General features: G+C 45.2%; 1 protein-coding gene and 45 non-coding genes across 46 annotated transcripts in view; 1 reads left to right on the forward strand and 45 right to left on the reverse strand.

Annotated features, from left to right (window-relative positions):
- The window catches only part of LOC144023548 (protein kinase C delta type-like), a 114,941-nt gene that overhangs the window by 85,533 nt on the left and 5,460 nt on the right, over nucleotides 1-23,948 (forward strand). The window contains exons 3-11 of the mRNA XM_077529141.1: nucleotides 15,745-16,017; nucleotides 19,091-19,259; nucleotides 21,401-21,432; nucleotides 21,548-21,633; nucleotides 21,828-21,957; nucleotides 22,072-22,172; nucleotides 23,238-23,319; nucleotides 23,504-23,625; nucleotides 23,709-23,882. Of these exons, the coding sequence (XP_077385267.1) occupies nucleotides 15,745-16,017; nucleotides 19,091-19,259; nucleotides 21,401-21,432; nucleotides 21,548-21,633; nucleotides 21,828-21,957; nucleotides 22,072-22,172; nucleotides 23,238-23,319; nucleotides 23,504-23,625; nucleotides 23,709-23,882 (1,169 nt within the window). The remainder of the gene's footprint in view (nucleotides 1-15,744; nucleotides 16,018-19,090; nucleotides 19,260-21,400; nucleotides 21,433-21,547; nucleotides 21,634-21,827; nucleotides 21,958-22,071; nucleotides 22,173-23,237; nucleotides 23,320-23,503; nucleotides 23,626-23,708; nucleotides 23,883-23,948) is intronic.
- trnae-uuc (transfer RNA glutamic acid (anticodon UUC)) lies at nucleotides 42-113 on the reverse strand. Its single transcript has one exon. It is a non-coding gene; the product is annotated as a tRNA-Glu (tRNA).
- trnae-cuc (transfer RNA glutamic acid (anticodon CUC)) lies at nucleotides 214-285 on the reverse strand. Its single transcript has one exon. It is a non-coding gene; the product is annotated as a tRNA-Glu (tRNA).
- trnae-uuc (transfer RNA glutamic acid (anticodon UUC)) lies at nucleotides 403-474 on the reverse strand. Its single transcript has one exon. It is a non-coding gene; the product is annotated as a tRNA-Glu (tRNA).
- On the reverse strand, nucleotides 592-663 carry trnae-uuc (transfer RNA glutamic acid (anticodon UUC)). Its single transcript has one exon. It is a non-coding gene; the product is annotated as a tRNA-Glu (tRNA).
- On the reverse strand, nucleotides 764-835 carry trnae-cuc (transfer RNA glutamic acid (anticodon CUC)). Its single transcript has one exon. It is a non-coding gene; the product is annotated as a tRNA-Glu (tRNA).
- Nucleotides 1,122-1,193, reverse strand: trnae-cuc (transfer RNA glutamic acid (anticodon CUC)). Its single transcript has one exon. It is a non-coding gene; the product is annotated as a tRNA-Glu (tRNA).
- On the reverse strand, nucleotides 1,311-1,382 carry trnae-uuc (transfer RNA glutamic acid (anticodon UUC)). Its single transcript has one exon. It is a non-coding gene; the product is annotated as a tRNA-Glu (tRNA).
- trnae-cuc (transfer RNA glutamic acid (anticodon CUC)) lies at nucleotides 1,500-1,571 on the reverse strand. Its single transcript has one exon. It is a non-coding gene; the product is annotated as a tRNA-Glu (tRNA).
- On the reverse strand, nucleotides 2,047-2,118 carry trnae-uuc (transfer RNA glutamic acid (anticodon UUC)). Its single transcript has one exon. It is a non-coding gene; the product is annotated as a tRNA-Glu (tRNA).
- On the reverse strand, nucleotides 2,219-2,290 carry trnae-cuc (transfer RNA glutamic acid (anticodon CUC)). Its single transcript has one exon. It is a non-coding gene; the product is annotated as a tRNA-Glu (tRNA).
- trnae-cuc (transfer RNA glutamic acid (anticodon CUC)) lies at nucleotides 2,408-2,479 on the reverse strand. Its single transcript has one exon. It is a non-coding gene; the product is annotated as a tRNA-Glu (tRNA).
- trnae-cuc (transfer RNA glutamic acid (anticodon CUC)) lies at nucleotides 2,955-3,026 on the reverse strand. The gene has a single exon. It is a non-coding gene; the product is annotated as a tRNA-Glu (tRNA).
- trnae-cuc (transfer RNA glutamic acid (anticodon CUC)) lies at nucleotides 3,154-3,225 on the reverse strand. Its single transcript has one exon. It is a non-coding gene; the product is annotated as a tRNA-Glu (tRNA).
- Nucleotides 3,343-3,414, reverse strand: trnae-uuc (transfer RNA glutamic acid (anticodon UUC)). The gene has a single exon. It is a non-coding gene; the product is annotated as a tRNA-Glu (tRNA).
- trnae-uuc (transfer RNA glutamic acid (anticodon UUC)) lies at nucleotides 3,532-3,603 on the reverse strand. The gene has a single exon. It is a non-coding gene; the product is annotated as a tRNA-Glu (tRNA).
- trnae-cuc (transfer RNA glutamic acid (anticodon CUC)) lies at nucleotides 3,704-3,775 on the reverse strand. Its single transcript has one exon. It is a non-coding gene; the product is annotated as a tRNA-Glu (tRNA).
- trnae-cuc (transfer RNA glutamic acid (anticodon CUC)) lies at nucleotides 3,894-3,965 on the reverse strand. The gene has a single exon. It is a non-coding gene; the product is annotated as a tRNA-Glu (tRNA).
- On the reverse strand, nucleotides 4,442-4,513 carry trnae-uuc (transfer RNA glutamic acid (anticodon UUC)). Its single transcript has one exon. It is a non-coding gene; the product is annotated as a tRNA-Glu (tRNA).
- On the reverse strand, nucleotides 4,614-4,685 carry trnae-cuc (transfer RNA glutamic acid (anticodon CUC)). The gene has a single exon. It is a non-coding gene; the product is annotated as a tRNA-Glu (tRNA).
- trnae-cuc (transfer RNA glutamic acid (anticodon CUC)) lies at nucleotides 4,803-4,874 on the reverse strand. The gene has a single exon. It is a non-coding gene; the product is annotated as a tRNA-Glu (tRNA).
- Nucleotides 5,350-5,421, reverse strand: trnae-cuc (transfer RNA glutamic acid (anticodon CUC)). The gene has a single exon. It is a non-coding gene; the product is annotated as a tRNA-Glu (tRNA).
- trnae-cuc (transfer RNA glutamic acid (anticodon CUC)) lies at nucleotides 5,525-5,596 on the reverse strand. Its single transcript has one exon. It is a non-coding gene; the product is annotated as a tRNA-Glu (tRNA).
- trnae-uuc (transfer RNA glutamic acid (anticodon UUC)) lies at nucleotides 5,714-5,785 on the reverse strand. The gene has a single exon. It is a non-coding gene; the product is annotated as a tRNA-Glu (tRNA).
- On the reverse strand, nucleotides 6,230-6,301 carry trnae-cuc (transfer RNA glutamic acid (anticodon CUC)). The gene has a single exon. It is a non-coding gene; the product is annotated as a tRNA-Glu (tRNA).
- Nucleotides 6,416-6,487, reverse strand: trnae-uuc (transfer RNA glutamic acid (anticodon UUC)). The gene has a single exon. It is a non-coding gene; the product is annotated as a tRNA-Glu (tRNA).
- trnae-cuc (transfer RNA glutamic acid (anticodon CUC)) lies at nucleotides 6,777-6,848 on the reverse strand. Its single transcript has one exon. It is a non-coding gene; the product is annotated as a tRNA-Glu (tRNA).
- Nucleotides 6,949-7,020, reverse strand: trnae-uuc (transfer RNA glutamic acid (anticodon UUC)). Its single transcript has one exon. It is a non-coding gene; the product is annotated as a tRNA-Glu (tRNA).
- trnae-cuc (transfer RNA glutamic acid (anticodon CUC)) lies at nucleotides 7,121-7,192 on the reverse strand. The gene has a single exon. It is a non-coding gene; the product is annotated as a tRNA-Glu (tRNA).
- Nucleotides 8,198-8,269, reverse strand: trnae-uuc (transfer RNA glutamic acid (anticodon UUC)). Its single transcript has one exon. It is a non-coding gene; the product is annotated as a tRNA-Glu (tRNA).
- trnae-cuc (transfer RNA glutamic acid (anticodon CUC)) lies at nucleotides 8,560-8,631 on the reverse strand. Its single transcript has one exon. It is a non-coding gene; the product is annotated as a tRNA-Glu (tRNA).
- trnae-uuc (transfer RNA glutamic acid (anticodon UUC)) lies at nucleotides 8,732-8,803 on the reverse strand. Its single transcript has one exon. It is a non-coding gene; the product is annotated as a tRNA-Glu (tRNA).
- trnae-cuc (transfer RNA glutamic acid (anticodon CUC)) lies at nucleotides 8,904-8,975 on the reverse strand. The gene has a single exon. It is a non-coding gene; the product is annotated as a tRNA-Glu (tRNA).
- On the reverse strand, nucleotides 9,792-9,863 carry trnae-cuc (transfer RNA glutamic acid (anticodon CUC)). Its single transcript has one exon. It is a non-coding gene; the product is annotated as a tRNA-Glu (tRNA).
- trnae-uuc (transfer RNA glutamic acid (anticodon UUC)) lies at nucleotides 9,981-10,052 on the reverse strand. The gene has a single exon. It is a non-coding gene; the product is annotated as a tRNA-Glu (tRNA).
- On the reverse strand, nucleotides 10,171-10,242 carry trnae-uuc (transfer RNA glutamic acid (anticodon UUC)). The gene has a single exon. It is a non-coding gene; the product is annotated as a tRNA-Glu (tRNA).
- Nucleotides 10,699-10,770, reverse strand: trnae-cuc (transfer RNA glutamic acid (anticodon CUC)). The gene has a single exon. It is a non-coding gene; the product is annotated as a tRNA-Glu (tRNA).
- Nucleotides 11,232-11,303, reverse strand: trnae-cuc (transfer RNA glutamic acid (anticodon CUC)). The gene has a single exon. It is a non-coding gene; the product is annotated as a tRNA-Glu (tRNA).
- trnae-uuc (transfer RNA glutamic acid (anticodon UUC)) lies at nucleotides 11,607-11,678 on the reverse strand. Its single transcript has one exon. It is a non-coding gene; the product is annotated as a tRNA-Glu (tRNA).
- trnae-cuc (transfer RNA glutamic acid (anticodon CUC)) lies at nucleotides 11,969-12,040 on the reverse strand. The gene has a single exon. It is a non-coding gene; the product is annotated as a tRNA-Glu (tRNA).
- trnae-uuc (transfer RNA glutamic acid (anticodon UUC)) lies at nucleotides 12,141-12,212 on the reverse strand. The gene has a single exon. It is a non-coding gene; the product is annotated as a tRNA-Glu (tRNA).
- Nucleotides 12,313-12,384, reverse strand: trnae-cuc (transfer RNA glutamic acid (anticodon CUC)). Its single transcript has one exon. It is a non-coding gene; the product is annotated as a tRNA-Glu (tRNA).
- On the reverse strand, nucleotides 13,201-13,272 carry trnae-cuc (transfer RNA glutamic acid (anticodon CUC)). Its single transcript has one exon. It is a non-coding gene; the product is annotated as a tRNA-Glu (tRNA).
- Nucleotides 13,390-13,461, reverse strand: trnae-uuc (transfer RNA glutamic acid (anticodon UUC)). The gene has a single exon. It is a non-coding gene; the product is annotated as a tRNA-Glu (tRNA).
- On the reverse strand, nucleotides 13,580-13,651 carry trnae-uuc (transfer RNA glutamic acid (anticodon UUC)). Its single transcript has one exon. It is a non-coding gene; the product is annotated as a tRNA-Glu (tRNA).
- On the reverse strand, nucleotides 14,114-14,185 carry trnae-cuc (transfer RNA glutamic acid (anticodon CUC)). The gene has a single exon. It is a non-coding gene; the product is annotated as a tRNA-Glu (tRNA).

Below are 23,948 nucleotides of genomic sequence, written 5' to 3' on the forward strand. Positions count from 1 at the left end.
GTGAGAGATTTGAAAAACGAGTGGATTTGACAAATTGAGAACTCCCTGACCGGGAATCGAACTCGGTCCGCAGCGGTGAAAGCGCTGAATCCTAACCACTAGACCACCAGGGAACTTGCATATTTTGACCAACCCCACCTCCATAAATCTTTCACTTTCACTCAGCATCAGCAAATTAATTTTGATCCAGTGAGAGATTTGACAAACTGAGAATTCCCTGACCGGGAATCGAACCCGGGCCGCGGCGGTGAGAGCGCCGAATCCGAGCCACTAGACCACCAGGGAACTTGCTTTTTTTGACCAACCCAACCTCCATAAATCTTTCACTTTCACTCAGCATCAGCAAATTAATTTTCGTGCAGTGAGAGATTTGAAAAACGAGTGCATTTGACAAACTAATAAATCCCTGACCGGGAATCGAACCCGGGCCTCAGCGGTGAAAGCGCTGAATCCGAGCCACTAGACCAACAGGGAACTCTATTATGTTGACCAACCCCAACTCCATAACCCTTTCACTTTCACTCAGCATCAGCAAGTTAATTTTCATCCAGTGAGAGATTTGAAAAACGAGTGGATTTGACAAACTGAGAATACCCTGACCGGGAATCGAACCCGGGCCACAGCGGTGAAAGCGCTGAATCCTAGCCACTAGACCACCAGGGAACTTGCTTATGTTGACCAACCCCAACGCCATAACCCTTTCACTTTCACTCAGCATCAGTAAATTAATTTTCATCCAGTGAGAGATTTGACAAACTGAGAATTCCCTGACCGGGAATCGAACCCGGGCCGCGGCGGTGAGAGCGCCGAATCCTAGCCACTAGACCACCAGGGAGTTTGATTGTGTTGACCAACCCCAATTCCATAATCCTTTCACTTTCACTCAGCAACGGCAAAATTTTCTTGCAGTGAGAGATTTGAAAAACGAGTGGATTTGACAAATTGAGAACTCCCTGACCGGGAATCGAACCCGGTCCGCAGCGGTGAAAGCTCTGAATCCTAGCCACTAGACCACCAGGGAACTTGCTTATTTTGACCAACCCAACCTCCATAAATCTTTCACTTTCACTCAGCATCAGCAAAATAATTTTGATCCAGTGAGAGATTTGACAAACTAAGAATTCCCTGACCGGGAATCGAACCCGGGCCGCGGCGGTGAGAGCGCCGAATCCAAGCCACTAGACCACCAGGGAACTTTTTAATGTTGACCAACCCCAACTCCATAACCCTTTCACTTTCACTCAGCATCAGCAATTTAATTTTTATCCAGTGAGACATTTGAAAAACGAGTGGATTTGACAAACTGAAATTTCCCTGACCGGGAATCGAACCCGGGCCACAGCGGTGAAAGCGCTGAATCCTAGCCACTAGACCACCAGGGAACTTGCTTATGTTGACCAACCCCAACGCCATAACCCTTTCACTTTCACTCAGCATCAGCAAATTAATTTTTGTGCAGTGAGAGATTTGAAAAACGAGTGCATTTGACAAACTGCGAATTCCCTGACCGGGAATCGAACCCGGGCCGCGGCGGTGAGAGCGCCGAATCCTAGCCACTAGACCACCAGGGAGTTTGATTGTGTTGACCAACCCCAATTCCATAATCCTTTCACTTTCACTCAGCAACAGCAAAATTTTCGTTTAGTGAGAGATTTGAAAAACGAGTGGATTTGACAAATTGAGAACTCCCTGAACGGGAATCGAACCCGGTCCGCAGCGGTGAAAGCGCTGAATCCTAGCCACTAGACCACCAGGGAACTTGCTTATTTTGACCAACCCAACCTCCATAAATCTTTCACTTTCACTCAGCATCAGCAAATTAATTTTGATCCAGTGAGAGATTTGACAAACTGAGAATTCCCTGACCGGGAATCGAACCCCGGCCGCGGCGGTGAGAGCGCCGAATCCGAGCCACTAGACCACCAGGGAACTTTTTAATGTTGACCAACCCCAACTCCATAACCCTTTCACTTTCACTCAGCATCAGCAATTTAATTTTTATCCAGTGAGACATTTGAAAAAGGAGTGGATTTGACAAACTGAGAATTCCCTGACCGGGAATCGAACCCGGGCCACAGCGGTGAAAGCGCTGAATCCTAGCCACTAGACCACCAGGGAACTTGCTTATTTTGACCAACCCCAACGCCATAACCCTTTCACTTTCACTCAGCATCAGCAAATTAATTTTCATCCAGTGAGAGATTTGACAAACTGAGAATTCCCTGACCGGGAATCGAACCCAGGCCGCGGCGGTGAGAGCGCCGAATCCTAACCACTAGACCACCAGGGAACTTGCTTATTTTGACCAACCCCAACTCCATAACCCTTTCACTTTCACTCAGCATCAGCAAATTAATTTTTGTGCAGTGAGAGATTTGAAAAACGAGTGCATTTGACAAACTGAGAATTCCCTGACCGGGAATCGAACCCGGGCCGCGGCGGTGAGAGCGCCGAATCCTAGCCACTAGACCACCAGGGAGTTTGATTGTGTTGACCAACCCCAATTCCATAATCCTTTCACTTTTACTCAGCAACAGCAAAATTTTCGTGCAGTGAGAGATTTGAAAAACGAGTGGATTTGACAAATTGAGAACTCCCTGACCGGGAATCAAACCCGGTCCGCAGCGGTGAAAGCGCTGAATCCTAGCCACTAGACCACCAGGGAACTTGCTTATTTTGACCAACCCAACATCCATAACCCTTTCGCTTTCACTCAGCATCAGCAAATTAATTTTCGTGCAGTGAGAGATTTGAAAAACAAGTGGATTTGAAAAAGTAATAATTCCCTGACCGGGAATCGAACCCAGGGCGCAGCGGTGAAAACGCTGAATCCTAGCCACTAGACCAACAGGGAACTTTATTACGTTGACCAACCCCAACTCCATAACCCTTTCACTTTCACTCAGCATCAGCAAATTAATTTTGATCCAGTGAGAGATTTGACAAACTGAGAATTCCCTGACCGGGAATCGAACCCGGGCCGCGGCGGTGAGAGCGCCGAATCCTAGCCACTAGACCACCAGGGAACTTTTTACTGTTGACCAACCCCAACTCCATAACCCTTTCACTTTCACTTTCACTTTCACTTTCACTTTCACTTTCACTCAGCATCAATTTAATTTTCATCCAGTTAGACATTTGACAAACTGAGAATTCCCTGACCGGGAATCGAACCCGGGCCGCAGCGGTGAGAGCGCCGAATCCTAGCCACTAGACCACCAGGGAGATTGATTGTGTTTTCCAACCCCAACTCCATAACCCTTTCACTTTCACTCAGCATCAGCAATTAAATTTTCATCCAGTGAGAGATTTGAAAAACAAGTGGATTTGACAAACTGAGAATTCCCTGACCGGGAATCGAACCCGGGCAGCAGCGGTGAAAGCGCTGAATCCTATCCACTAGACCACCAGGGAACTTGCTTATGTTGACCAACCCCAACGCCATAACCCTTTCACTTTCACTCAGCATCAGCAATTTAATTTTTATCCAGTGAGACATTTGAAAAACGAGTGGATTTGACAAACTGAAAATTCCCTGACCGGGAATCGAACCCGGGCCACAGCGGTGAAAGCGCTGAATCCTAGCCACTAGACCACCAGGGAACTTGCTTATGTTGACCAACCCCAACGCCATAACCCTTTCACTTTCACTCAGCATCAGCAAATTAATTTTCATCCAGTGAGAGATTTGACAAACTGAGAATTCCCTGACCGGGAATCGAACCCAGGCCGCGGCGGTGAGAGCGCCGAATCCTAGCCACTAGACCACCAGGGAACTTGCTTATTTTGACCAACCCCAACTCCATAACCCTTTTCACTTTCACTCAGCATCAGCAAATTAATTTTTGTGCAGTGAGAGATTTGAAAAACGAGTGCATTTGACAAACTGAGAATTCCCTGACCGGGAATCGAACCCGGGCCGCGGCGGTGAGAGCGCCGAATCCTAGCCACTAGACCACCAGGGAGTTTGATTGTGTTGACCAACCCCAATTCCATAATCCTTTCACTTTCACTCAGCAACAGCAAAATTTTCGTTTAGTGAGAGATTTGAAAAACGAGTGGATTTGACATATTGAGAACTCCCTGAACGGGAATCGAACCCGGTCCGCAGCGGTGAAAGCGCTGAATCCTAGCCACTAGACCACCCAGGGAACTTGCTTATTTTGACCAACCCAACCTCCATAAATCTTTCACTTTCACTCAGCATCAGCAAATTAATTTTGATCCAGTGAGAGATTTGACAAACTGAGAATTCCCTGACCGTGAATCGAACCCCGGCCGCGGCGGTGAGAGCGCCGAATCCGAGCCACTAGACCACCAGGGAACTTTTTAATGTTGACCAACCCCAACTCCATAACCCTTTCACTTTCACTCAGCATCAGCAATTTAATTTTTATCCAGTGAGACATTTGAAAAAGGAGTGGATTTGACAAACTGAGAATTCCCTGACCGGGAATCGAACCCGGGCCACAGCGGTGAAAGCGCTGAATCCTAGCCACTAGACCACCAGGGAACTTGCTTATGTTGACCAACCCCAACGCCATAACCCTTTCACTTTCACTCAGCATCAGCAAATTAATTTTCATCCAGTGAGAGATTTGACAAACTGAGAATTCCCTGACCGGGAATCGAACCCAGGCCGCGGCGGTGAGAGCGCCGAATCCTAACCACTAGACCACCAGGGAACTTGCTTATTTTGACCAACCCCAACTCCATAACCCTTTCACTTTCACTCAGCATCAGCAAATTAATTTTTGTGCAGTGAGAGATTTGAAAAACGAGTGCATTTGACAAACTGAGAATTCCCTGACCGGGAATCGAACGCGGGCCGCGGCGGTGAGAGCGCCGAATCCTAGCCACTAGACCACCAGGGAGTTTGATTGTGTTGACCAACCCCAATTCCATAATCCTTTCACTTTTACTCAGCAACAGCAAAATTTTCGTGCAGTGAGAGATTTGAAAAACGAGTGGATTTGACAAATTGAGAACTCCCTGACCGGGAATCAAACCCGGTCCGCAGCGGTGAAAGCGCTGAATCCTAGCCACTAGACCACCAGGGAACTTGCTTATTTTGACCAACCCAACATCCATAACCCTTTCGCTTTCACTCAGCATCAGCAAATTAATTTTCGTGCAGTGAGAGATTTGAAAAACAAGTGGATTTGAAAAAGTAATAATTCCCTGACCGGGAATCGAACCCAGGGCGCAGCGGTGAAAACGCTGAATCCTAGCCACTAGACCAACAGGGAACTTTCTTACGTTGACCAACCCCAACTCCATAACCCTTTCACTTTCACTCAGCATCAGCAAATTAATTTTGATCCAGTGAGAGATTTGACAAACTGAGAATTCCCTGACCGGGAATCGAACCCGGGCCGCGGCGGTGAGAGCGCCGAATCCTAGCCACTAGACCACCAGGGAACTTTTAACTGTTGACCAACCCCAACTCCATAACCCTTTCACTTTCACTTTCACTCAGCATCAATTTAATTTTCATCCAGTTAGACATTTGACAAACTGAGAATTCCCTGACCGGGAATCGAACCCGGGCCGCAGCGGTGAGAGCGCCGAATCCTAGCCACTAGACCACCAGGGAGATTGATTGTGTTTTCCAACCCCAACTCCATAACCCTTTCACTTTCACTCAGCATCAGCAATTAAATTTTCATCCAGTGAGAGATTTGAAAAACGAGTGGATTTGACAAACTGAGAATTCCCTGACCGGGAATCGAACCCGGGCAGCAGCGGTGAAAGCGCTGAATCCTATCCACTAGACCACCAGGGAACTTGCTTATGTTGACCAACCCCAACGCCATAACCCTTTCACTTTCACTCAGCATCAGCAAATTAATTTTCATCCAGTGAGAGATTTGACAAACTGAGAATTCCCTGCCCGGGAATCGAACCCTGGCCGCGTCGGTGAGAGCGCCGAATCCTAGCCACTAGACCACCAGGTAACTTTTTAATGTTGACCAACCCCAACTCCATAACCCTTTCACTTTCACTCAGCATCAGCAATTTAATTTTCATCCAGTGAGAGATTTGACAAACTGAGAATTCTCTGACCGGGAATTGAACCCGGGCCGCAGCGGTGAGAGCACCCAATCCTAGCCACTAGACCACCAGGGAACTTCTTAATTTTGACCCACCCCAACTCCATAACCCTTTCACTTTCACTCAGCATCAGCAATTTAATTTTCATCCAGTGAGAGATTTGACAAACTGAGAATTCCCTGACCGGGAATCGAACCCAGGCCGCGGCGGTGAGAGCGCCGAATCCTAGCCACTAGACCACCAGGGAGTTTGATTGTGTTGACCAACCCCAATTCCATAATCCTTTCACTTTCACTCAGCAACGGCAAAATTTTCGTGCAGTGAGAGATTTGAAAAACGAGTGGATTTGACAAATTGAGAACTCCCTGACCGGGAATCGAACCCGGTCCGCAGCGGTGAAAGCGCTGAATCCTAGCCACTAGACCACCAGGGAACTTGCAGATTTTGACCAACCCAACATCCATAACCCTTTCACTTTCACTCAGCATCAGCAAATTAATTTTCGTGCAGTGAGAGATTTGAAAAACAAGTGGATTTGAAAAAGTGATAATTCCCTGACCGGGAATCGAACCCAGGCCGCAGCGGTGAAAACGCTGAAACCTAGCCACTAGACCAACAGGGAATTTTCTTACATTGACCAACACCAACTCCATAACCCTTTCACTTTCACTCAGCATCAGCAAATTAATTTTGATCCAGTGAGAGATTTGACAAACTGAGAATTCCCTCACCGGGAATCGAACCCGGGCCGCGGCGGTGAGAGCGCCGAATCCTAGCCACTAGACCACCAGGGAGTTTGATTGTGTTGACCAACCCCAACTCCATAAACCTTTCACTTTCACTCAGCATCAGCAATTTAATTTTAATCCAGTGAGAGATTTGACAAACTGATAATTCCCTGACCGGGAATCGAACCCGGGACGCAGCGGTGAAAACGCTGAATCCTAGCCACTAGACCAACAGGGAACATTCTTACGTTGACCAACCCCAACTCCATAACCCTTTCACTTTCACTCAGCATCAGCAAATTAATTTTGATCCAGTGAGAGATTTGACAAACTGAGAATTCCCTGACCGGCAATCGAACCCAGGCCACGGCGGTGAGAGCGCCGAATCCTATCCACTAGACCACCAGGGAACTTCTTAATGTTGACCAACCCCAACTCCATAACCCTTTCACTTTCACTCAGCATCAGCAATTTAATTTTCATCCAGTGAGACATTTGACAAACTGAGAATTCCCTGACAGGGAATCGAACCCGGGCCGCGGCGGTGAGCGCGCCGAATCCTCGCCACTAGACCACCAGGGAGTTTGATTGTGTTGACCAACCCCAATTCCATAATCCTTTCACTTTTACTCAGCAACAGCAAAATTTTCGTGCAGTGAGAGATTTGAAAAACGAGTGGATTTGACAAATTGAGAACTCCCTGACCGGGAATCAAACCCGGTCCGCAGCGGTGAAAGCGCTGAATCCTAGCCACTAGACCACCAGGGAACTTGCTTATTTTGACCAACCCAACATCCATAACCCTTTCACTTTCACTCAGCATCAGCAAATTAATTTTCGTGCAGTGAGAGATTTGAAAAACAAGTGGATTTGAAAAAGTAATAATTCCCTGACCGGGAATCGAACTCAGGCCGCAGCGCTGAAAACGCTGAATCCTAGCCACTAGACCAACAGGGAACTTTCTTACGTTGACCAACCCCAACTCCATAACCCTTTCACTTTCACTCAGCATCAGCAAATTAATTTTGATCCAGTGAGAGATTTGACAAACTGAGAATTCCCTGACCGGGAATCGAACCCGGGCCGCGGCGGTGAGAGCGCCGAATCCTAGCCACTACACCCCCAAGGAACTTTTTATTGTTGACCAACCCTAACTCCATAACCCTTTCACTTTCACTCAGCATCAATTTAATTTTCATCCAGTGAGACATTTGACAAACTGAGAATACCCTGACCGGGAATCGAACCCGGGCAGCAGCGGTGAGAGCGCCGAATCCTAGCCACTAGACCACCAGGGAGTTTGATTGTGTTTTACAACCCCAACTCCATAACCCTTTCACTTTCACTCAGCATCAGCAATTTAATTTTCGTGCAGTGAAAGATTTGAAAAACGAGTGGATTTGACAAACTGAGAATTCCCTGACCAGGAATCGAACCCGGGCCGCAGCGGTGAAAGCGCTGAATCCTAGCCACTAGACCACCAGGGAACTTGCTTACTTTTGACCAACCCAACATCCATAACCCTTTCACTTTCACTCAGCATCAGCAAATTAATTTTCGTGCAGTGAGAGATTTGAAAAACAAGTGGATTTGAAAAAGTGATAATTCCCTGACCGGGAATCGAACCCAGGCCGCAGCGGTGAAAACGCTGAAACCTAGCCACTAGACCAACAGGGAATTTTCTTACATTGACCAACACCAACTCCATAACCCTTTCACTTTCACTCAGCATCAGCAAATTAATTTTGATCCAGTGAGAGATTTGACAAACTGAGAATTCCCTCACCGGGAATCGAACCCGGGCCGCGGCGGTGAGAGCGCCGAATCCTAGCCACTAGACCACCAGGGAGTTTGATTGTGTTGACCAACCCCAACTCCATAAACCTTTCACTTTCACTCAGCATCAGCAATTTAATTTTAATCCAGTGAGAGATTTGACAAACTGATAATTCCCTGACCGGGAATCGAACCCGGGACGCAGCGGTGAAAACGCTGAATCCTAGCCACTAGACCAACAGGGAACATTCTTACGTTGACCAACCCCAACTCCATAACCCTTTCACTTTCACTCAGCATCAGCAAATTAATTTTGATCCAGTGAGAGATTTGACAAACTGAGAATTCCCTGACCGGCAATCGAACCCGGGCCACGGCGGTGAGAGCGCCGAATCCTATCCACTAGACCACCAGGGAACTTCTTAATGTTGACCAACCCCAACTCCATAACCCTTTCACTTTCACTCAGCATCAGCAATTTAATTTTCATCCAGTGAGACATTTGACAAACTGAGAATTCCCTGACAGGGAATCGAACCCGGGCCGCGGCGGTGAGCGCGCCGAATCCTCGCCACTAGACCACCAGGGAGTTTGATTGTGTTGACCAACCCCAATTCCATAATCCTTTCACTTTTACTCAGCAACAGCAAAATTTTCGTGCAGTGAGAGATTTGAAAAACGAGTGGATTTGACAAATTGAGAACTCCCTGACCGGGAATCAAACCCGGTCCGCAGCGGTGAAAGCGCTGAATCCTAGCCACTAGACCACCAGGGAACTTGCTTATTTTGACCAACCCAACATCCATAACCCTTTCACTTTCACTCAGCATCAGCAAATTAATTTTCGTGCAGTGAGAGATTTGAAAAACAAGTGGATTTGAAAAAGTAATAATTCCCTGACCGGGAATCGAACTCAGGCCGCAGCGCTGAAAACGCTGAATCCTAGCCACTAGACCAACAGGGAACTTTCTTACGTTGACCAACCCCAACTCCATAACCCTTTCACTTTCACTCAGCATCAGCAAATTAATTTTGATCCAGTGAGAGATTTGACAAACTGAGAATTCCCTGACCGGGAATCGAACCCGGGCCGCGGCGGTGAGAGCGCCGAATCCTAGCCACTACACCCCCAAGGAACTTTTTATTGTTGACCAACCCCAACTCCATAACCCTTTCACTTTCACTCAGCATCAATTTAATTTTCATCCAGTGAGACATTTGACAAACTGAGAATTCCCTGACCGGGAATCGAACCCGGGCAGCAGCGGTGAGAGCGCCGAATCCTAGCCACTAGACCACCAGGGAGTTTGATTGTGTTTTACAACCCCAACTCCATAACCCTTTCACTTTCACTCAGCATCAGCAATTTAATTTTCGTGCAGTGAAAGATTTGAAAAACGAGTGGATTTGACAAACTGAGAATTCCCTGACCAGGAATCGAACCCGGGCCGCAGCGGTGAAAGCGCTGAATCCTAGCCACTAGACCACCAGGGAACTTGCTTACTTTTGACCAACCCAACCTCCATAAACCTTTCACTTTCACCCAGCATCAGCAAATGAATTTTCGTGCAGTGAAAGATTTGAAAAACAAGTGGATTTGACAAACTCAGAATTCCCTGACCGGGAATCGAAACCGGGCAGCAGCGGTGAAAGCGCTGAATCCTATCCACTAGACCACCAGGGAACTTGCTTATGTTGACCAACCCCAACGCCATAACCCTTTCACTTTCACTCAGCATCAGCAAATTGATTTTCATCCAGTGAGAGATTTGACAAACTGAGAATTCCCTGACCGGGATTCGAACCCTGGCCGCGTCGGTGAGAGCGCCGAATCCTAGCCACTAGACCACCAGGTAACTTTTTAATGTTGACCAACCCCAACTCCATAACCCTTTCACTTTCACTCAGCATCAGCAATTTAATTTTCATCCAGTGAGAGATTTGACAAACTGAGAATTCTCTGACCGGGAATTGAACCCAGGCCGCAGCGGTGAGAGCACCCAATCCTAGCCACTAGACCACCAGGGAACTACTTAATGTTGACCCACCCCAACTCCATAACCCTTTCACTTTCACTTTCACTTTCACTCAGCATCAGCAATTTAATTTTCATCCAGTGAGACATTTGACAAACTGAGAATTCCCTGACCGGGAATCGACCCCGGGCCGCAGCGGTGAGAGCGCCGAATCCTACCCACTAGACCACCAGGGAGTTTGATTGTGTTGACCAACCCCAACTCCATAACCCTTTCACTTTCACTCAGCATCAGCAAATTAATTTTCATCCAGTGAGAGATTTGAAAAACGAGTGGATTTGACAAACTGAGAATTTCCTGACCGGGAATCGAACCCGGGCAGCAGCGGTGAAAGCGCTGAATCCTAGCCACTAGACAACCAGGGAACTTGCTTATGTTGACCCACCCCAACTCCATAACCCTTTCACTTTCACTCAGCATCAGCAAATTAATTTTGATCCAGTGAGAGATTTGACAAACTGAGAATTCCCTGACCGGGAATCGAACCCGGGCCGCGGCGGTGAGAGCGCCGAATACGAGCCACTAGACCACCAGGGAACTTGCTTATGTTGACCAACCCCAACGCCATAACCCTTTCACTTTCACTCAGCATCAGTAAATTAATTTTCATCCAGTGAGAGATTTGACAAACTGAGAATTCCCTGACCGGGAATCGAACCTGGGCCGCGGCGGTGAGAGCGCCGAATCCTAGCCACTAGACCACCAGGGAGTTTGATTGTGTTGACCAACCCCAATTCCATAATCCTTTCACTTTCACACAGCAACAGCAAAATTTTCGTGCAGTGAGAGATTTGAAAAACGAGTGGATTTGACAAAATGAGAACTCCCTGACCGGGAATCGAACCCAGGCCGCTGCGGTGAAAGCTCAGAATCCTAGCCACTAGACAACCAGGGAATTTCTTTGTGTTGACCAACCCCAACTCCATAACCCTTTGCCTTTCACTCAGCATCAGCAAATTAATTTTCATGCAGTGAGAGATTTGAAAAACGAGTGGATTTGACAAACTGAGAATTCCCTGACCAGGAATCGAACCCGGGCCGCAGCGGTGAAAGCGCTGAATCCTAGCCACTAGACCACCAGGGAACTTGCTTACTTTTGACCAACCCAACATCCATAACCCTTTCACTTTCACTCAGCATCAGCAAATTAATTTTCGTGCAGTGAGAGATTTGAAAAACAAGTGGATTTGAAAAAGTGATAATTCCCTGACCGGGAATCGAACCCAGGCCGCAGCGGTGAAAACGCTGAAACCTAGCCACTAGACCAACAGGGAATTTTCTTACATTGACCAACACCAACTCCATAACCCTTTCACTTTCACTCAGCATCAGCAAATTAATTTTGATCCAGTGAGAGATTTGACAAACTGAGAATTCCCTCACCGGGAATCGAACCCGGGCCGCGGCGGTGAGAGCGCCGAATCCTAGCCACTAGACCACCAGGGAGTTTGATTGTGTTGACCAACCCCAACTCCATAAACCTTTCACTTTCACTCAGCATCAGCAATTTAATTTTAATCCAGTGAGAGATTTGACAAACTGATAATTCCCTGACCGGGAATCGAACCCGGGACGCAGCGGTGAAAACGCTGAATCCTAGCCACTAGACCAACAGGGAACATTCTTACGTTGACCAACCCCAACTCCATAACCCTTTCACTTTCACTCAGCATCAGCAAATTAATTTTGATCCAGTGAGAGATTTGACAAACTGAGAATTCCCTGACCGGCAATCGAACCCGGGCCACGGCGGTGAGAGCGCCGAATCCTATCCACTAGACCACCAGGGAACTTCTTAATGTTGACCAACCCCAACTCCATAACCCTTTCACTTTCACTCAGCATCAGCAATTTAATTTTCATCCAGTGAGACATTTGACAAACTGAGAATTCCCTGACAGGGAATCGAACCCGGGCCGCGGCGGTGAGCGCGCCGAATCCTCGCCACTAGACCACCAGGGAGTTTGATTGTGTTGACCAACCCCAATTCCATAATCCTTTCACTTTTACTCAGCAACAGCAAAATTTTCGTGCAGTGAGAGATTTGAAAAACGAGTGGATTTGACAAATTGAGAACTCCCTGACCGGGAATCAAACCCGGTCCGCAGCGGTGAAAGCGCTGAATCCTAGCCACTAGACCACCAGGGAACTTGCTTATTTTGACCAACCCAACATCCATAACCCTTTCACTTTCACTCAGCATCAGCAAATTAATTTTCGTGCAGTGAGAGATTTGAAAAACAAGTGGATTTGAAAAAGTAATAATTCCCTGACCGGGAATCGAACTCAGGCCGCAGCGCTGAAAACGCTGAATCCTAGCCACTAGACCAACAGGGAACTTTCTTACGTTGACCAACCCCAACTCCATAACCCTTTCACTTTCACTCAGCATCAGCAAATTAATTTTGATCCAGTGAGAGATTTGACAAACTGAGAATTCCCTGACCGGGAATCGAACCCGGGCCGCGGCGGTGAGAGCGCCGAATCCTAGCCACTACACCCCCAAGGAACTTTTTATTGTTGACCAACCCCAACTCCATAACCCTTTCACTTTCACTCAGCATCAATTTAATTTTCATCCAGTGAGACATTTGACAAACTGAGAATTCCCTGACCGGGAATCGAACCCGGGCAGCAGCGGTGAGAGCGCCGAATCCTAGCCACTAGACCACCAGGGAGTTTGATTGTGTTTTACAACCCCAACTCCATAACCCTTTCACTTTCACTCAGCATCAGCAATTTAATTTTCGTGCAGTGAAAGATTTGAAAAACGAGTGGATTTGACAAACTGAGAATTCCCTGACCAGGAATCGAACCCGGGCCGCAGCGGTGAAAGCGCTGAATCCTAGCCACTAGACCACCAGGGAACTTGCTTACTTTTGACCAACCCAACCTCCATAAACCTTTCACTTTCACCCAGCATCAGCAAATGAATTTTCGTGCAGTGAAAGATTTGAAAAACAAGTGGATTTGACAAACTCAGAATTCCCTGACCGGGAATCGAAACCGGGCAGCAGCGGTGAAAGCGCTGAATCCTATCCACTAGACCACCAGGGAACTTGCTTATGTTGACCAACCCCAACGCCATAACCCTTTCACTTTCACTCAGCATCAGCAAATTGATTTTCATCCAGTGAGAGATTTGACAAACTGAGAATTCCCTGACCGGGATTCGAACCCTGGCCGCGTCGGTGAGAGCGCCGAATCCTAGCCACTAGACCACCAGGTAACTTTTTAATGTTGACCAACCCCAACTCCATAACCCTTTCACTTTCACTCAGCATCAGCAATTTAATTTTCATCCAGTGAGAGATTTGACAAACTGAGAATTCTCTGACCGGGAATTGAACCCAGGCCGCAGCGGTGAGAGCACCCAATCCTAGCCACTAGACCACCAGGGAACTTCTTAATGTTGACCCACCCCAACTCCATAACCCTTTCACTTTCACTTTCACTTTCACTTTCACTCAGCATCAGCAATTTAATTTTCATCCAGTGAGACATTTGACAAACTGAGAATTCCCTGACCGGGAATCGACCCCGGGCCGCAGCGGTGAGAGCGCCGAATCCTACCCACTAGACCACCAGGGAGTTTGATTGTGTTGACCAACCCCAACTCCATAACCCTTTCACTTTCACTCAGCATCAGCAAATTAATTTTCATCCAGTGAGAGATTTGAAAAACGAGTGGATTTGACAAACTGAGAATTTCCTGACCGGGAATCGAACCCGGGCAGCAGCGGTGAAAGCGCTGAATCCTAGCCACTAGACAACCAGGGAACTTGCTTATGTTGACCCACCCCAACTCCATAACCCTTTCACTTTCACTCAGCATCAGCAAATTAATTTTGATCCAGTGAGAGATTTGACAAACTGAGAATTCCCTGACCGGGAATCGAACCCGGGCCGCGGCGGTGAGAGCGCCGAATACGAGCCACTAGACCACCAGGGAACTTTTTAATGTTGACCAACCCCAACTCCATAACCCTTTCACTTTCACTCAGCATCAGCAATTTAATTTTCATCCAGTGAGAGATTTGACAAACTGAGAATTCTCTGACCGGGAATTGAACCCAGGCCGCAGCGGTGAGAGCGCCGAATCCTAGCCACTAGACCACCAGGGAGTTTGATTGTGTTGACCAACCCCAATTCCATAATCCTTTCACTTTCACTCAGCAACAGCAAAATTTTCGTGCAGTGAGAGATTTGAAAAACGAGTGGATTTGACAAAATGAGAACTCCCTGACCGGGAATCGAACCCAGGCCGCTGCGGTGAAAGCTCAGAATCCTAGCCACTAGACAACCAGGGAATTTCTTTGTGTTGACCAACCCCAACTCCATAACCCTTTGCCTTTCACTCAGCATCAGCAAATTAATTTTCATGCAGTGAGAGATTTGAAGAACGAGTGGATTTGACAAACTTAGAACTCCCTGACCGGGAATCAAACCAAGGCTGCAGCGGTGAGAGCGCTGAATCCTAGCCACTAGACCACCAGGGAACTCCCTTGTGTTGACCAACCCCGACTCCATAACCGTTTCACTTTCACTCAGCATCAAATTTTTGTGAAGTGAGAGATTTGAAAAACAGGTGGATTTGACAAACTGAGAATTTCCTGACCGGGAATCAAACCCAGGGGGCGGTGTTGAGAGCGCTGAATCCTAGCCACTAGACCACCAGGGAACTCCCTTGTGTTGACCAACCCCGACTCCATAACCGTTTCTTTTTCCCTCAGCATCGGGAATTACATTTTCGTACTCAGAGATTTGAAACCCGAGGGGATTTGACAATTTTATAAAACGAGTATTTAATGTTCCCTGACCGTGAATCTAACGCGCGCCACAGCGGTGAAAGCGCGAATTATAGCCACCAGAGATGGTGTGCGTTTGGTGGCCCCTCCACCATCAGTCTTTCATAATGGGATGGTTTCACCCTATTTTATTCAGAAAATCTGACAATTTGTCTTAAAGCAACTATTTGTAGTAAGTTCACGGTCACATACTTTGACAAATTTGATTCATATTCCAAGGATTTACTATGTGAGAGGGTGTTCGTTCGGGCCCTTTTACATTGCTACTTGCAGCTTTACATCAAAATGTAGATTTAATTGTTGTTGTTGTTTCCCCAAATGAAAACCACTCTTCTTCCACAGAGCGAGGAAAGACACTGATTCAGAAGAAGCCCACCATGTATCCATCATGGAAGTCCACTTTTGACGCTCATATCTACGAGGGCCGTGTTTTAGAAGTGGTCCTGATGCAGAGCGCCGAGGAGGCGTTGGCCAAGGCCACTGTTGTTGTGTCTGTGCTGGCAGACCGCTGTAAGAACTCCAAGACCAATGGTCGTACTGAGTTCTGGGTGGACTTGATCCCTTCTGGGAAGGTCCAAATCGCTGTACAGTATTTGCTGGAGGACAGTGATGCAGGTAAGACAGCGTCATCTAAAATCACAGGGACATGTGGGGCGTGTTACAAGCCTTTCATTACACCCCTGGCTCTCCAGGGATTATTGTACTGTACTGCATTTGTTATGCCCTCTACTGGAAGTAAAAATACTATTTGTGGCAGTGTTAAAATCTCTTGTGATATTAAAAACAGCGTCTTCCATTTTCACTTAGGAGAATGCACTTTATAAATACAGGATGTATTGCCTGAATTCCTTCTCAATCGACACCGCTGGGCTTCTGTTAATGTGTGGTGGTGATTTTTTCCTAAACCCCCACACCCCCAGCCTGTATTTTGCCATTTTGTGTTTGTTTTGTCAACAGCGGGACGTTTCTGTGGACAGACAGTTGTTTAACCCTTCAGTCAATTGGAGAGCATGGGGTGGCGGTCACTCCTGCGGCAACTTGAACTCACTCACTCACTCACTCACTCACTCACTCACTCACTCACTCACTCACTCACTCGCTCGCTCGCTTACTCACTCACTCAATCACTCACTCACTCACTCTCACAAGCTTGAGTGAGTGAAAAAAATAATAATCCGTGCGTGCTGTCAAGATGTCGCTGTAGTGACGTCATGCAGCCGGCAAATTGCCCGGCCCCGTCTGCCGACAAGTGAGTGACACACCTACCGCTCTGCGATTGGCTGGAGTGGTAAACAACTGTCTGTCCACAGAAACGTCCAGCTGTTGACAAAACAAACACAAAATGGCAAAATACAGGCTGGGGGGGTGGGGGTTAGGAAAAAATCACCACCACACATTAACAGAAGCCCAGCGGTGTTCTATTGAGAAGGAATTCATGGCTATACATCCTGTATTTATAAAGTGCATTTTCCTGAGTGAAAATGGAAGACAATGCTTTTAAACACATGCACAGTGTGGTGTTAGAAACCCTTTATTGAAATTGAGATAAAAAAATATATATATAATAAACGTCCTAATTGGAGGTGAAGACTTTTTCCTGTAAAATATGCACGGCTAACTTGCAGTTAAATTGTAAATGACTTTGATATGCTCTGATATGACCTTGTGTTATGTGGTGTAACCACCATTCAGGGTCATTTTGGAAACATTACCACATTCATCCACACAGACTTTGTATTTATAAGTTTTTGTGTCATTTATTTATGCTTTCAAGTAGGGCTGCACAATATAAAAAAAATGGCGATATCCTGATATTGGCCCATGCAATACGCATATCGCTAAGAAATGCAATAAGTTTCATATCGACACCTACTTAAAATAATCGTCTCAGTCATTTTTTCAGATTTTTCAGGAAATACACAAAATTGAACCATTTGCATCATGAGGAGATGATTTCGACAAAAAATATATTTTGCAAAAAAGGTACCGTAATTATTTTAGGAGAGTGACAATATGCAATTTTATGCTTTTATCTGAATTTGACCAGTCAGATGCTAACTATAATGTGCACCGCCATCCAATAGTACATTATCGAGAGGTAATTACAATTAATTAACTCGGAATAGATTGAGTTTGCTAATTTTGCCGCATAAAAGAATGTGATTCTTTCATTAGATAATAAAAATCTCATTTCTTTAGGTACATGTTAAATATCGCAATAATATCGATATTGCTATATTCAGCAACTATATCGCATGTCACGTTTTTCCGATATTGTGCAGTAATTTTAGTCCTTTCATTCTGGCTTTCCATCCAAAAACAATGACACTTTTAGAATATTTTATTTATTTTGTTCAGATAAGCACACTAATTGCCTAGCTGTCACATTACAACCCCTTCACAAAGGCTATTCTACTTGTTCAGAAGCACTTTCTATTAGAGGAGGCCTGGGGGTAGGGTGGATGCTTTTGGGTTTGACGCCATACTTTATCAGCTCTCCACCATGCACTCCACGTTTCCTGAAAAGCAACATTCAGTATTTTTTTTGGTGTGTGAGAACAGCTTTCTGTCTCTCTCTCTTGCTTATATCCCTGCTTTCTTGGCTCAGTCCACTGAAGCTCCATCCAAACACAAGCAGCTGTCACTCGAAGGCAAAGAAGAGGGAAATTAGTTCATCTCTTTTTATACGTCTTTCCACTTGTCAGTCTAATCAGCGGTCTCTTTAAGGCTACTCTTTTCTTTTCTTTTTTTTCCTACAAAGTGCTCCCTTTCACCCGCCCACTCTCCTTATCGCCTTAGTTTCTGCCTGCTTTGTTTACCTCTCTCACGCCTCTTTCGCCGTCTTCTCCATGTGACTTTTGACCCCACGTTTTTGACTTGCGTCAGCTGCTGCTTCACAGTTGACTTTTTCGGTCTTCACCCTCTATTGAAAAAAATTTGACCGAGGCCTTCATCCTTTTGTAACTGAGAGTTCCATCCATCCATCCATTTTCTTGACCGCTTATTCCTCACAAGGGTCGCGGAGGCTGCTGGCGCCTATCTCAGCTGGCTCTGGGCAGTAGGCGGGGGACACCCTGGACTGGTTGCCAACCAATCGCAGGGCACACAGAGACGAACAACCATCCACACTCACACGCACACCTAGGGACAATTCGGAGCGCCCAATTAACCTGCCATGCATGTCTTTGGAATGTGGGAGGAGACCGGAGTACCCGGAGAAGACCCACGCGGGCACGGGGAGAACATGCAAACTCCACCCAGGAAGGTCCGAGCCTGGACTCGAACCGGACTAACCGACCTAACTGAGAGGTTTGACTTGAATTTCTAGCATGTTGAATCATAATAAAATAAATAAATGTTACAGAGAGGTTAAGAGAAAATGGCGCTTAAAATAATGACCATTTGGTCAATGTGTTACTTTTTTAACGATGATTCTTACCAGTTATGATATGGTTCTTCCACATGCTACTGGAACAGTTGTTCAACAGAAAATGAATCTACCAAACAATTTGGTAAAGTCATTAGCTACATAAGAGAAGCAATACCATATTTTAATCAGTACTATACCAATTCAATGTAAAAGCACAATAACTGGCATATCACTTTGGATTTTGTTAGATGTTGTGGTTGTATCTTATATTTTGGCCTCTGACCAACCTGTTTGCTTCCAATTGCTTTTTCCCATCAGCTCTAAACCAACCCTCTGTGAGAGTTGCCCCCGAGGATGGACTCACGACCCTGACCAAGAGGAGGGGAGCGTTCAAGCAGCCCAAGCTTCACGTCATCAAGAACCACGAGTTTACTGCCACTTTTTTCCACCAGCCTACCTTCTGCTCTGTATGCAGGGACTTTCTCTGGTAAGTCCAGCCTTTTGCGAACCAAGATAGTCATCATATCAAAACACAAAAAGAAAGAAACAGCAACAAAGAATTTGATTGTGACAAGAGTGAGTCACCAGGGGAATCCACCGGGTCTTGTTGCATTCCAACTACTGTTACCCCGGGTTTTCACCGGATGCGGTTGCGGTGCGGTTGCGGTGCGGTGCGTCTTGACTGCGTGCTCCGGACGGGTCAATTTTTTTGTCAATCCACACCGGCTCCGCACAGCTGCGGTCCGGCAGCTCCGTCGCCGCCCACTTCCCAACGTGTCTCGCGGGACCGCGCGCGCGCGATCATGTGGCATTTCACAACGACAAACATACAGAATGTCTGTGCTCAACAGAGAAGCAGAAAGAGAGGTGGACTTCTTTTGATTTAACTTTTTCTTCTTCTTCTGCTATGAGATTCCATGCAGCATCCTTTTTTTGGTTGTCCTTGTAAAGTATATTAATAAGGTGAGTCGGGTCAGTGCGGGTCCACTCTTTATTTCTGTCTTCCCCGTCCGGCTGCCGCTCAGTACGGCAAGCGAGACGGGCACAACAAGCAATCGCGAACATCAAACTCACAATACATTACAGTCCTTATAAAAAGGATGTGCCGTGTCATATATTATTTTGTGGTTTTCCACCTCCAATATAAACCTCTCCTCGTCCATGTTCGCTGGTGTCTAAACCGTGAATGAGCACATGGCCCGGCGACGCCCACGTCACGTTTTGCTGAAAAACTTGCGAAATAGGAGCTGGCGAGTGTTTTATTCTGAAAGGTAACCGGAAATTTATTTTGAAACTGCCTCGGTCTTCCTGTCCCGCTCGATGTGTTTTGTGCTAGCTTGCCATTTGCCGGAGGCCTACCGCTGCGGCGTCCGGCAAAAATAGAAAATAGGTCTATCCTTGCGGAAGGCTTGCGGCACGCCGCAGGCCTTCCGCAGTCGACACGCAACGCACCCGCAAGCGGTGTAAACTGCACCATTCGAATGAATGGAATCTAATTGCTTGCGTCGCCGGACCGCACCGCAACCGCACCGCAACCGCAACCGGTGAAAACCCGGGGTAAGTCTCAACCTCATTAACCTGTTGGTTAAACTCCCCCTCGAGCTCATTGAGCAAAATTAATGTTTGTAAAATGTCTTTTCTTAATCTAAGATGTGAAACATACCAGCATCAAGACGGTCATGCTCACTTGACGTGTTCTTGATGTGATCACAATTGGCATTCATTTTCAATAATATCAGCCCGTTTTGAAGTAATCAATTTTTATAACTGAAATTATTATTAAATAAATATTATTATTCTGAGTCCCCAGACCACCCAACTCACCCCCAATAAAACAAAACTGCACCTTTCATGGTGCACGAATCTTGGTGTCTAATTAGCATATTGATATGACACACCTGTGAGGTGGGACGGATTATCACGGCAAAGGAGATGTGCTCATTATCACAGATTTAGACTGGTTTGTGAATAATATTTGAGAAAAACATTGTGTATGTGGAACACGTTTTAGGTCTTTGAGTTCATCTCATAAAGAAAATGGGTGCAAAAACAGTGCATTGCGTTTATATTAATCTGCTGATATTAAATCTTTTAAAATCTGCAAAAATTGGCATATTTTTTTCTCCTTATTTTTGAACACATTACAGCATAAGACAAATGTAATGGCCAAAAAACTTGGGACAAAATTTCAGGATTTTTTTTTTTTCACTGTTGTAAACTTTAATTCTAAAGGACGTTTTGTAAAACAATCAAATGTTCCATCTGTAATAGATATTTTAATTGTATTCAAGGGAAAAAAAAGCTGTTTTGTTCATTAAATGTATTTTTTATTAATTGGCCAATTAATTGTTTATAAGAATTGTATTCAGTCAAATATTGAAATCGACATCGTTCTCAAAAATCCATTATCGGTCAGGCTCTAAAATATATACACGTCGCAGTTCTTCATGTGATGAAGTATGTTTTCTTATCATTGCAAACTACAGTTTAATAATACTTAGATATCATTAGAATGATCTGTGCTAACTCAGGTTTAAATTATTCTAATAGCGGTGTCTGCATTTCTTGCATGGTCATACACTACAAAACAAAATTGTGTTTTGTTTTGTTTTGTTTTTCCCCATTCAGGGGCCTCAAAAAGCAAGGCTACAAGTGCAGACGTGAGTTTTTCCTCCGATCAAACACCACTATAGCACAACAGTTGATTATTTTGTACATTTCATTTCACATTACCTTCAAATGTGGAGACAAAATTTGTTCATGTATTCCACCCAGAATGCAATGCAGCAATTCACAAGAAATGCATCGAAAAGATTATTGGCAGGTGCACCGGAACGGCAGCAAACAGTCGTGACACGATGGTAAGTTGTGAATTTGAGTTCAGTTTAACCGCAACTCCATTGTCAAATGTGCCACCAGTTTTTATTTTATTTATTTTTTACACACAAAAATCAAAAATCAAATCATCTCAACTGAATAAAACATTTTGTTGTGCAATTTTTTTTTTTATTGTAGCATTAATTAGATCTAATGAGTACAGTGTATCTGTGTCTAGTTCCAGAAAGAGCGCTTCAAGATCGATATGCCACATCGCTTCAAGTACAATAACTACAGGAGCCCCACATTCTGTGACCACTGCGGCAGCCTGCTGTGGGGTCTCTACAGACAGGGCCTTAAATGTGAAGGTGAGACCTGCCAATACTCGTCTAGTCTCATTCAAAATCATTTCTTGAACTTTTGACATTTTTCTCCACCGTTCGCAACTTCACATATTCTGCATTTGTGTTTTTTCAAATCAGATTGTGCCATGAACGTTCATAGTTATTGTCAGAAAAAAGTGGCCAATCTGTGTGGGATCAACCAGAAGCTGCTGGCTGAAGCTCTTTCTCTAGTCTCGCAGGTTTGTACCATACAACTCTTAATCAGGTTGTAGATTGTTAACTGTGAATCGGGAATGCACACAATATCTAATATAGAAGTAATACTGTAGTACCTTGTTTTTTTTATTCTTACAGTTTAATTGTAGACTACCGGTACTTCATAATAATAATACTAATAATAATAATAATAATAATAATAATAATAATAATAATAATAATAATAATAATAATAATAAATAATTCATTACATTTGGAAGCGCCTTTCAAGACTCTCAAGGACTCTGTATAAGAGTTAAAAACTAAATTTTAAGCAAAAAAACTTCAGATTAAAGGGATACTTCACATATTTAGCCCATTATAGCAATAAAAAGTTAATATTTTGCCTATAATAAATTTGCTATTTTCATTATTTTTCACTTAAGAATTAGTACCTTTAAAAACACATTTTGCAACTTTCTGTCGACTGAAAATGACATCACAAGGGCTCAGGTAACCAAACACAGCTCACCTTTTTTCTAGGTTTGGTCATGTGACATGCACAAGCTGAGCTGTGATTGGTTACCTGAGCCCTTGTGATGTCATTTTCAGTCGACAGAAAGTTGCAAAATGTGTTTTTAAAGGTACTAATTCTTAAGTGAAAAATAATGAAAATAGCAAATTTATTATAGGCAAAATATTAATGTTGGACTGCCAAAAATGGCTAAATAAGTAAAGTATCCCCTTAAATAGAATTATGACTAAAAAAAAAATAAAAATAAAAGAGGAGTGCCATTACACCCTTTATGGACAGAACCATTTCACAATATACTGTCAGTGTATGGACTGCGCTACTCAAAATGATGGTTAGCGACTTGTTGAATGACACACTAACTTGGCCATTCAGGTAACCAGCAAGCATACTGGATACCACATGTCATCATAAAAGATTTTTTCGCTGACCGGGAATCGAACCCGAGCCGCAGCGGTGAAAGCGCCGAATCCTAGCCGCTAGACCAGCAGGGACCATTTATGATAACAGACTGACTGAAAATAGGATAATCATGTCACCATCGTTCGACGCCCATGACAAGTATTTTACATCCTAGAGATCCCTGAAGAAGTCTGACAGCTCCAGTACAGCAGATATTGGGATCTACCAAGATATCCGTGGAGCAGCAGACCCTGCTGGTAAGATGTTGTCATTGCAATTTGAGACTGATAAAAGTTCAAATGTATTCTTTAGAGCTTTAAATGTTTTTTGACATTAGAATCAATTTCAAATCTTGTTTTTATGCGTTCTAGTTTGCATGTATTTTTTAAGTACTTTTTTTTTTATGATGGTGTATTCACTCTGACGTGCAAATCCTCCTAGCTGATAAGAATGGCAAAGTGAGCAACGGCTCGAGCTCAGCCGCACCTTCTGTTCAGCGGTCACACCTTACCCTCAACCACCTGGTCTTCCACAAGGTCCTGGGCAAAGGCAGCTTCGGCAAGGTGGGTGGAGTTTGTGCTCCATATCGCGTGACAGACTGAAAATGGAGGACAAATCTCACTCGTTTATGACTCTGACTTCTCAGGTGCTGTTGGCTGAGCTCAAGGGCCGGGGCCAGTACTACGCCGTGAAGGTTCTCAAGAAAGACGTGGTTCTCATGGATGACGACGTCGAGTGTACGATGGTGGAGAAGAGAGTCCTTTCCCTTGCCTGGGAGAACCCCTTCCTCACACACCTTTATTCCACCTTCCAGTCCAAAGTGAGCAGGAAAAGCTGCGCTTTTCTCCACCTCCATACACCGAGACGACGTTTCAGCAGTCTTTCA

This window comes from Festucalex cinctus, chromosome 8 (genome assembly GCF_051991245.1).
Source record: "Festucalex cinctus isolate MCC-2025b chromosome 8, RoL_Fcin_1.0, whole genome shotgun sequence".
Lineage (NCBI taxonomy): Eukaryota > Metazoa > Chordata > Actinopteri > Syngnathiformes > Syngnathidae > Festucalex > Festucalex cinctus.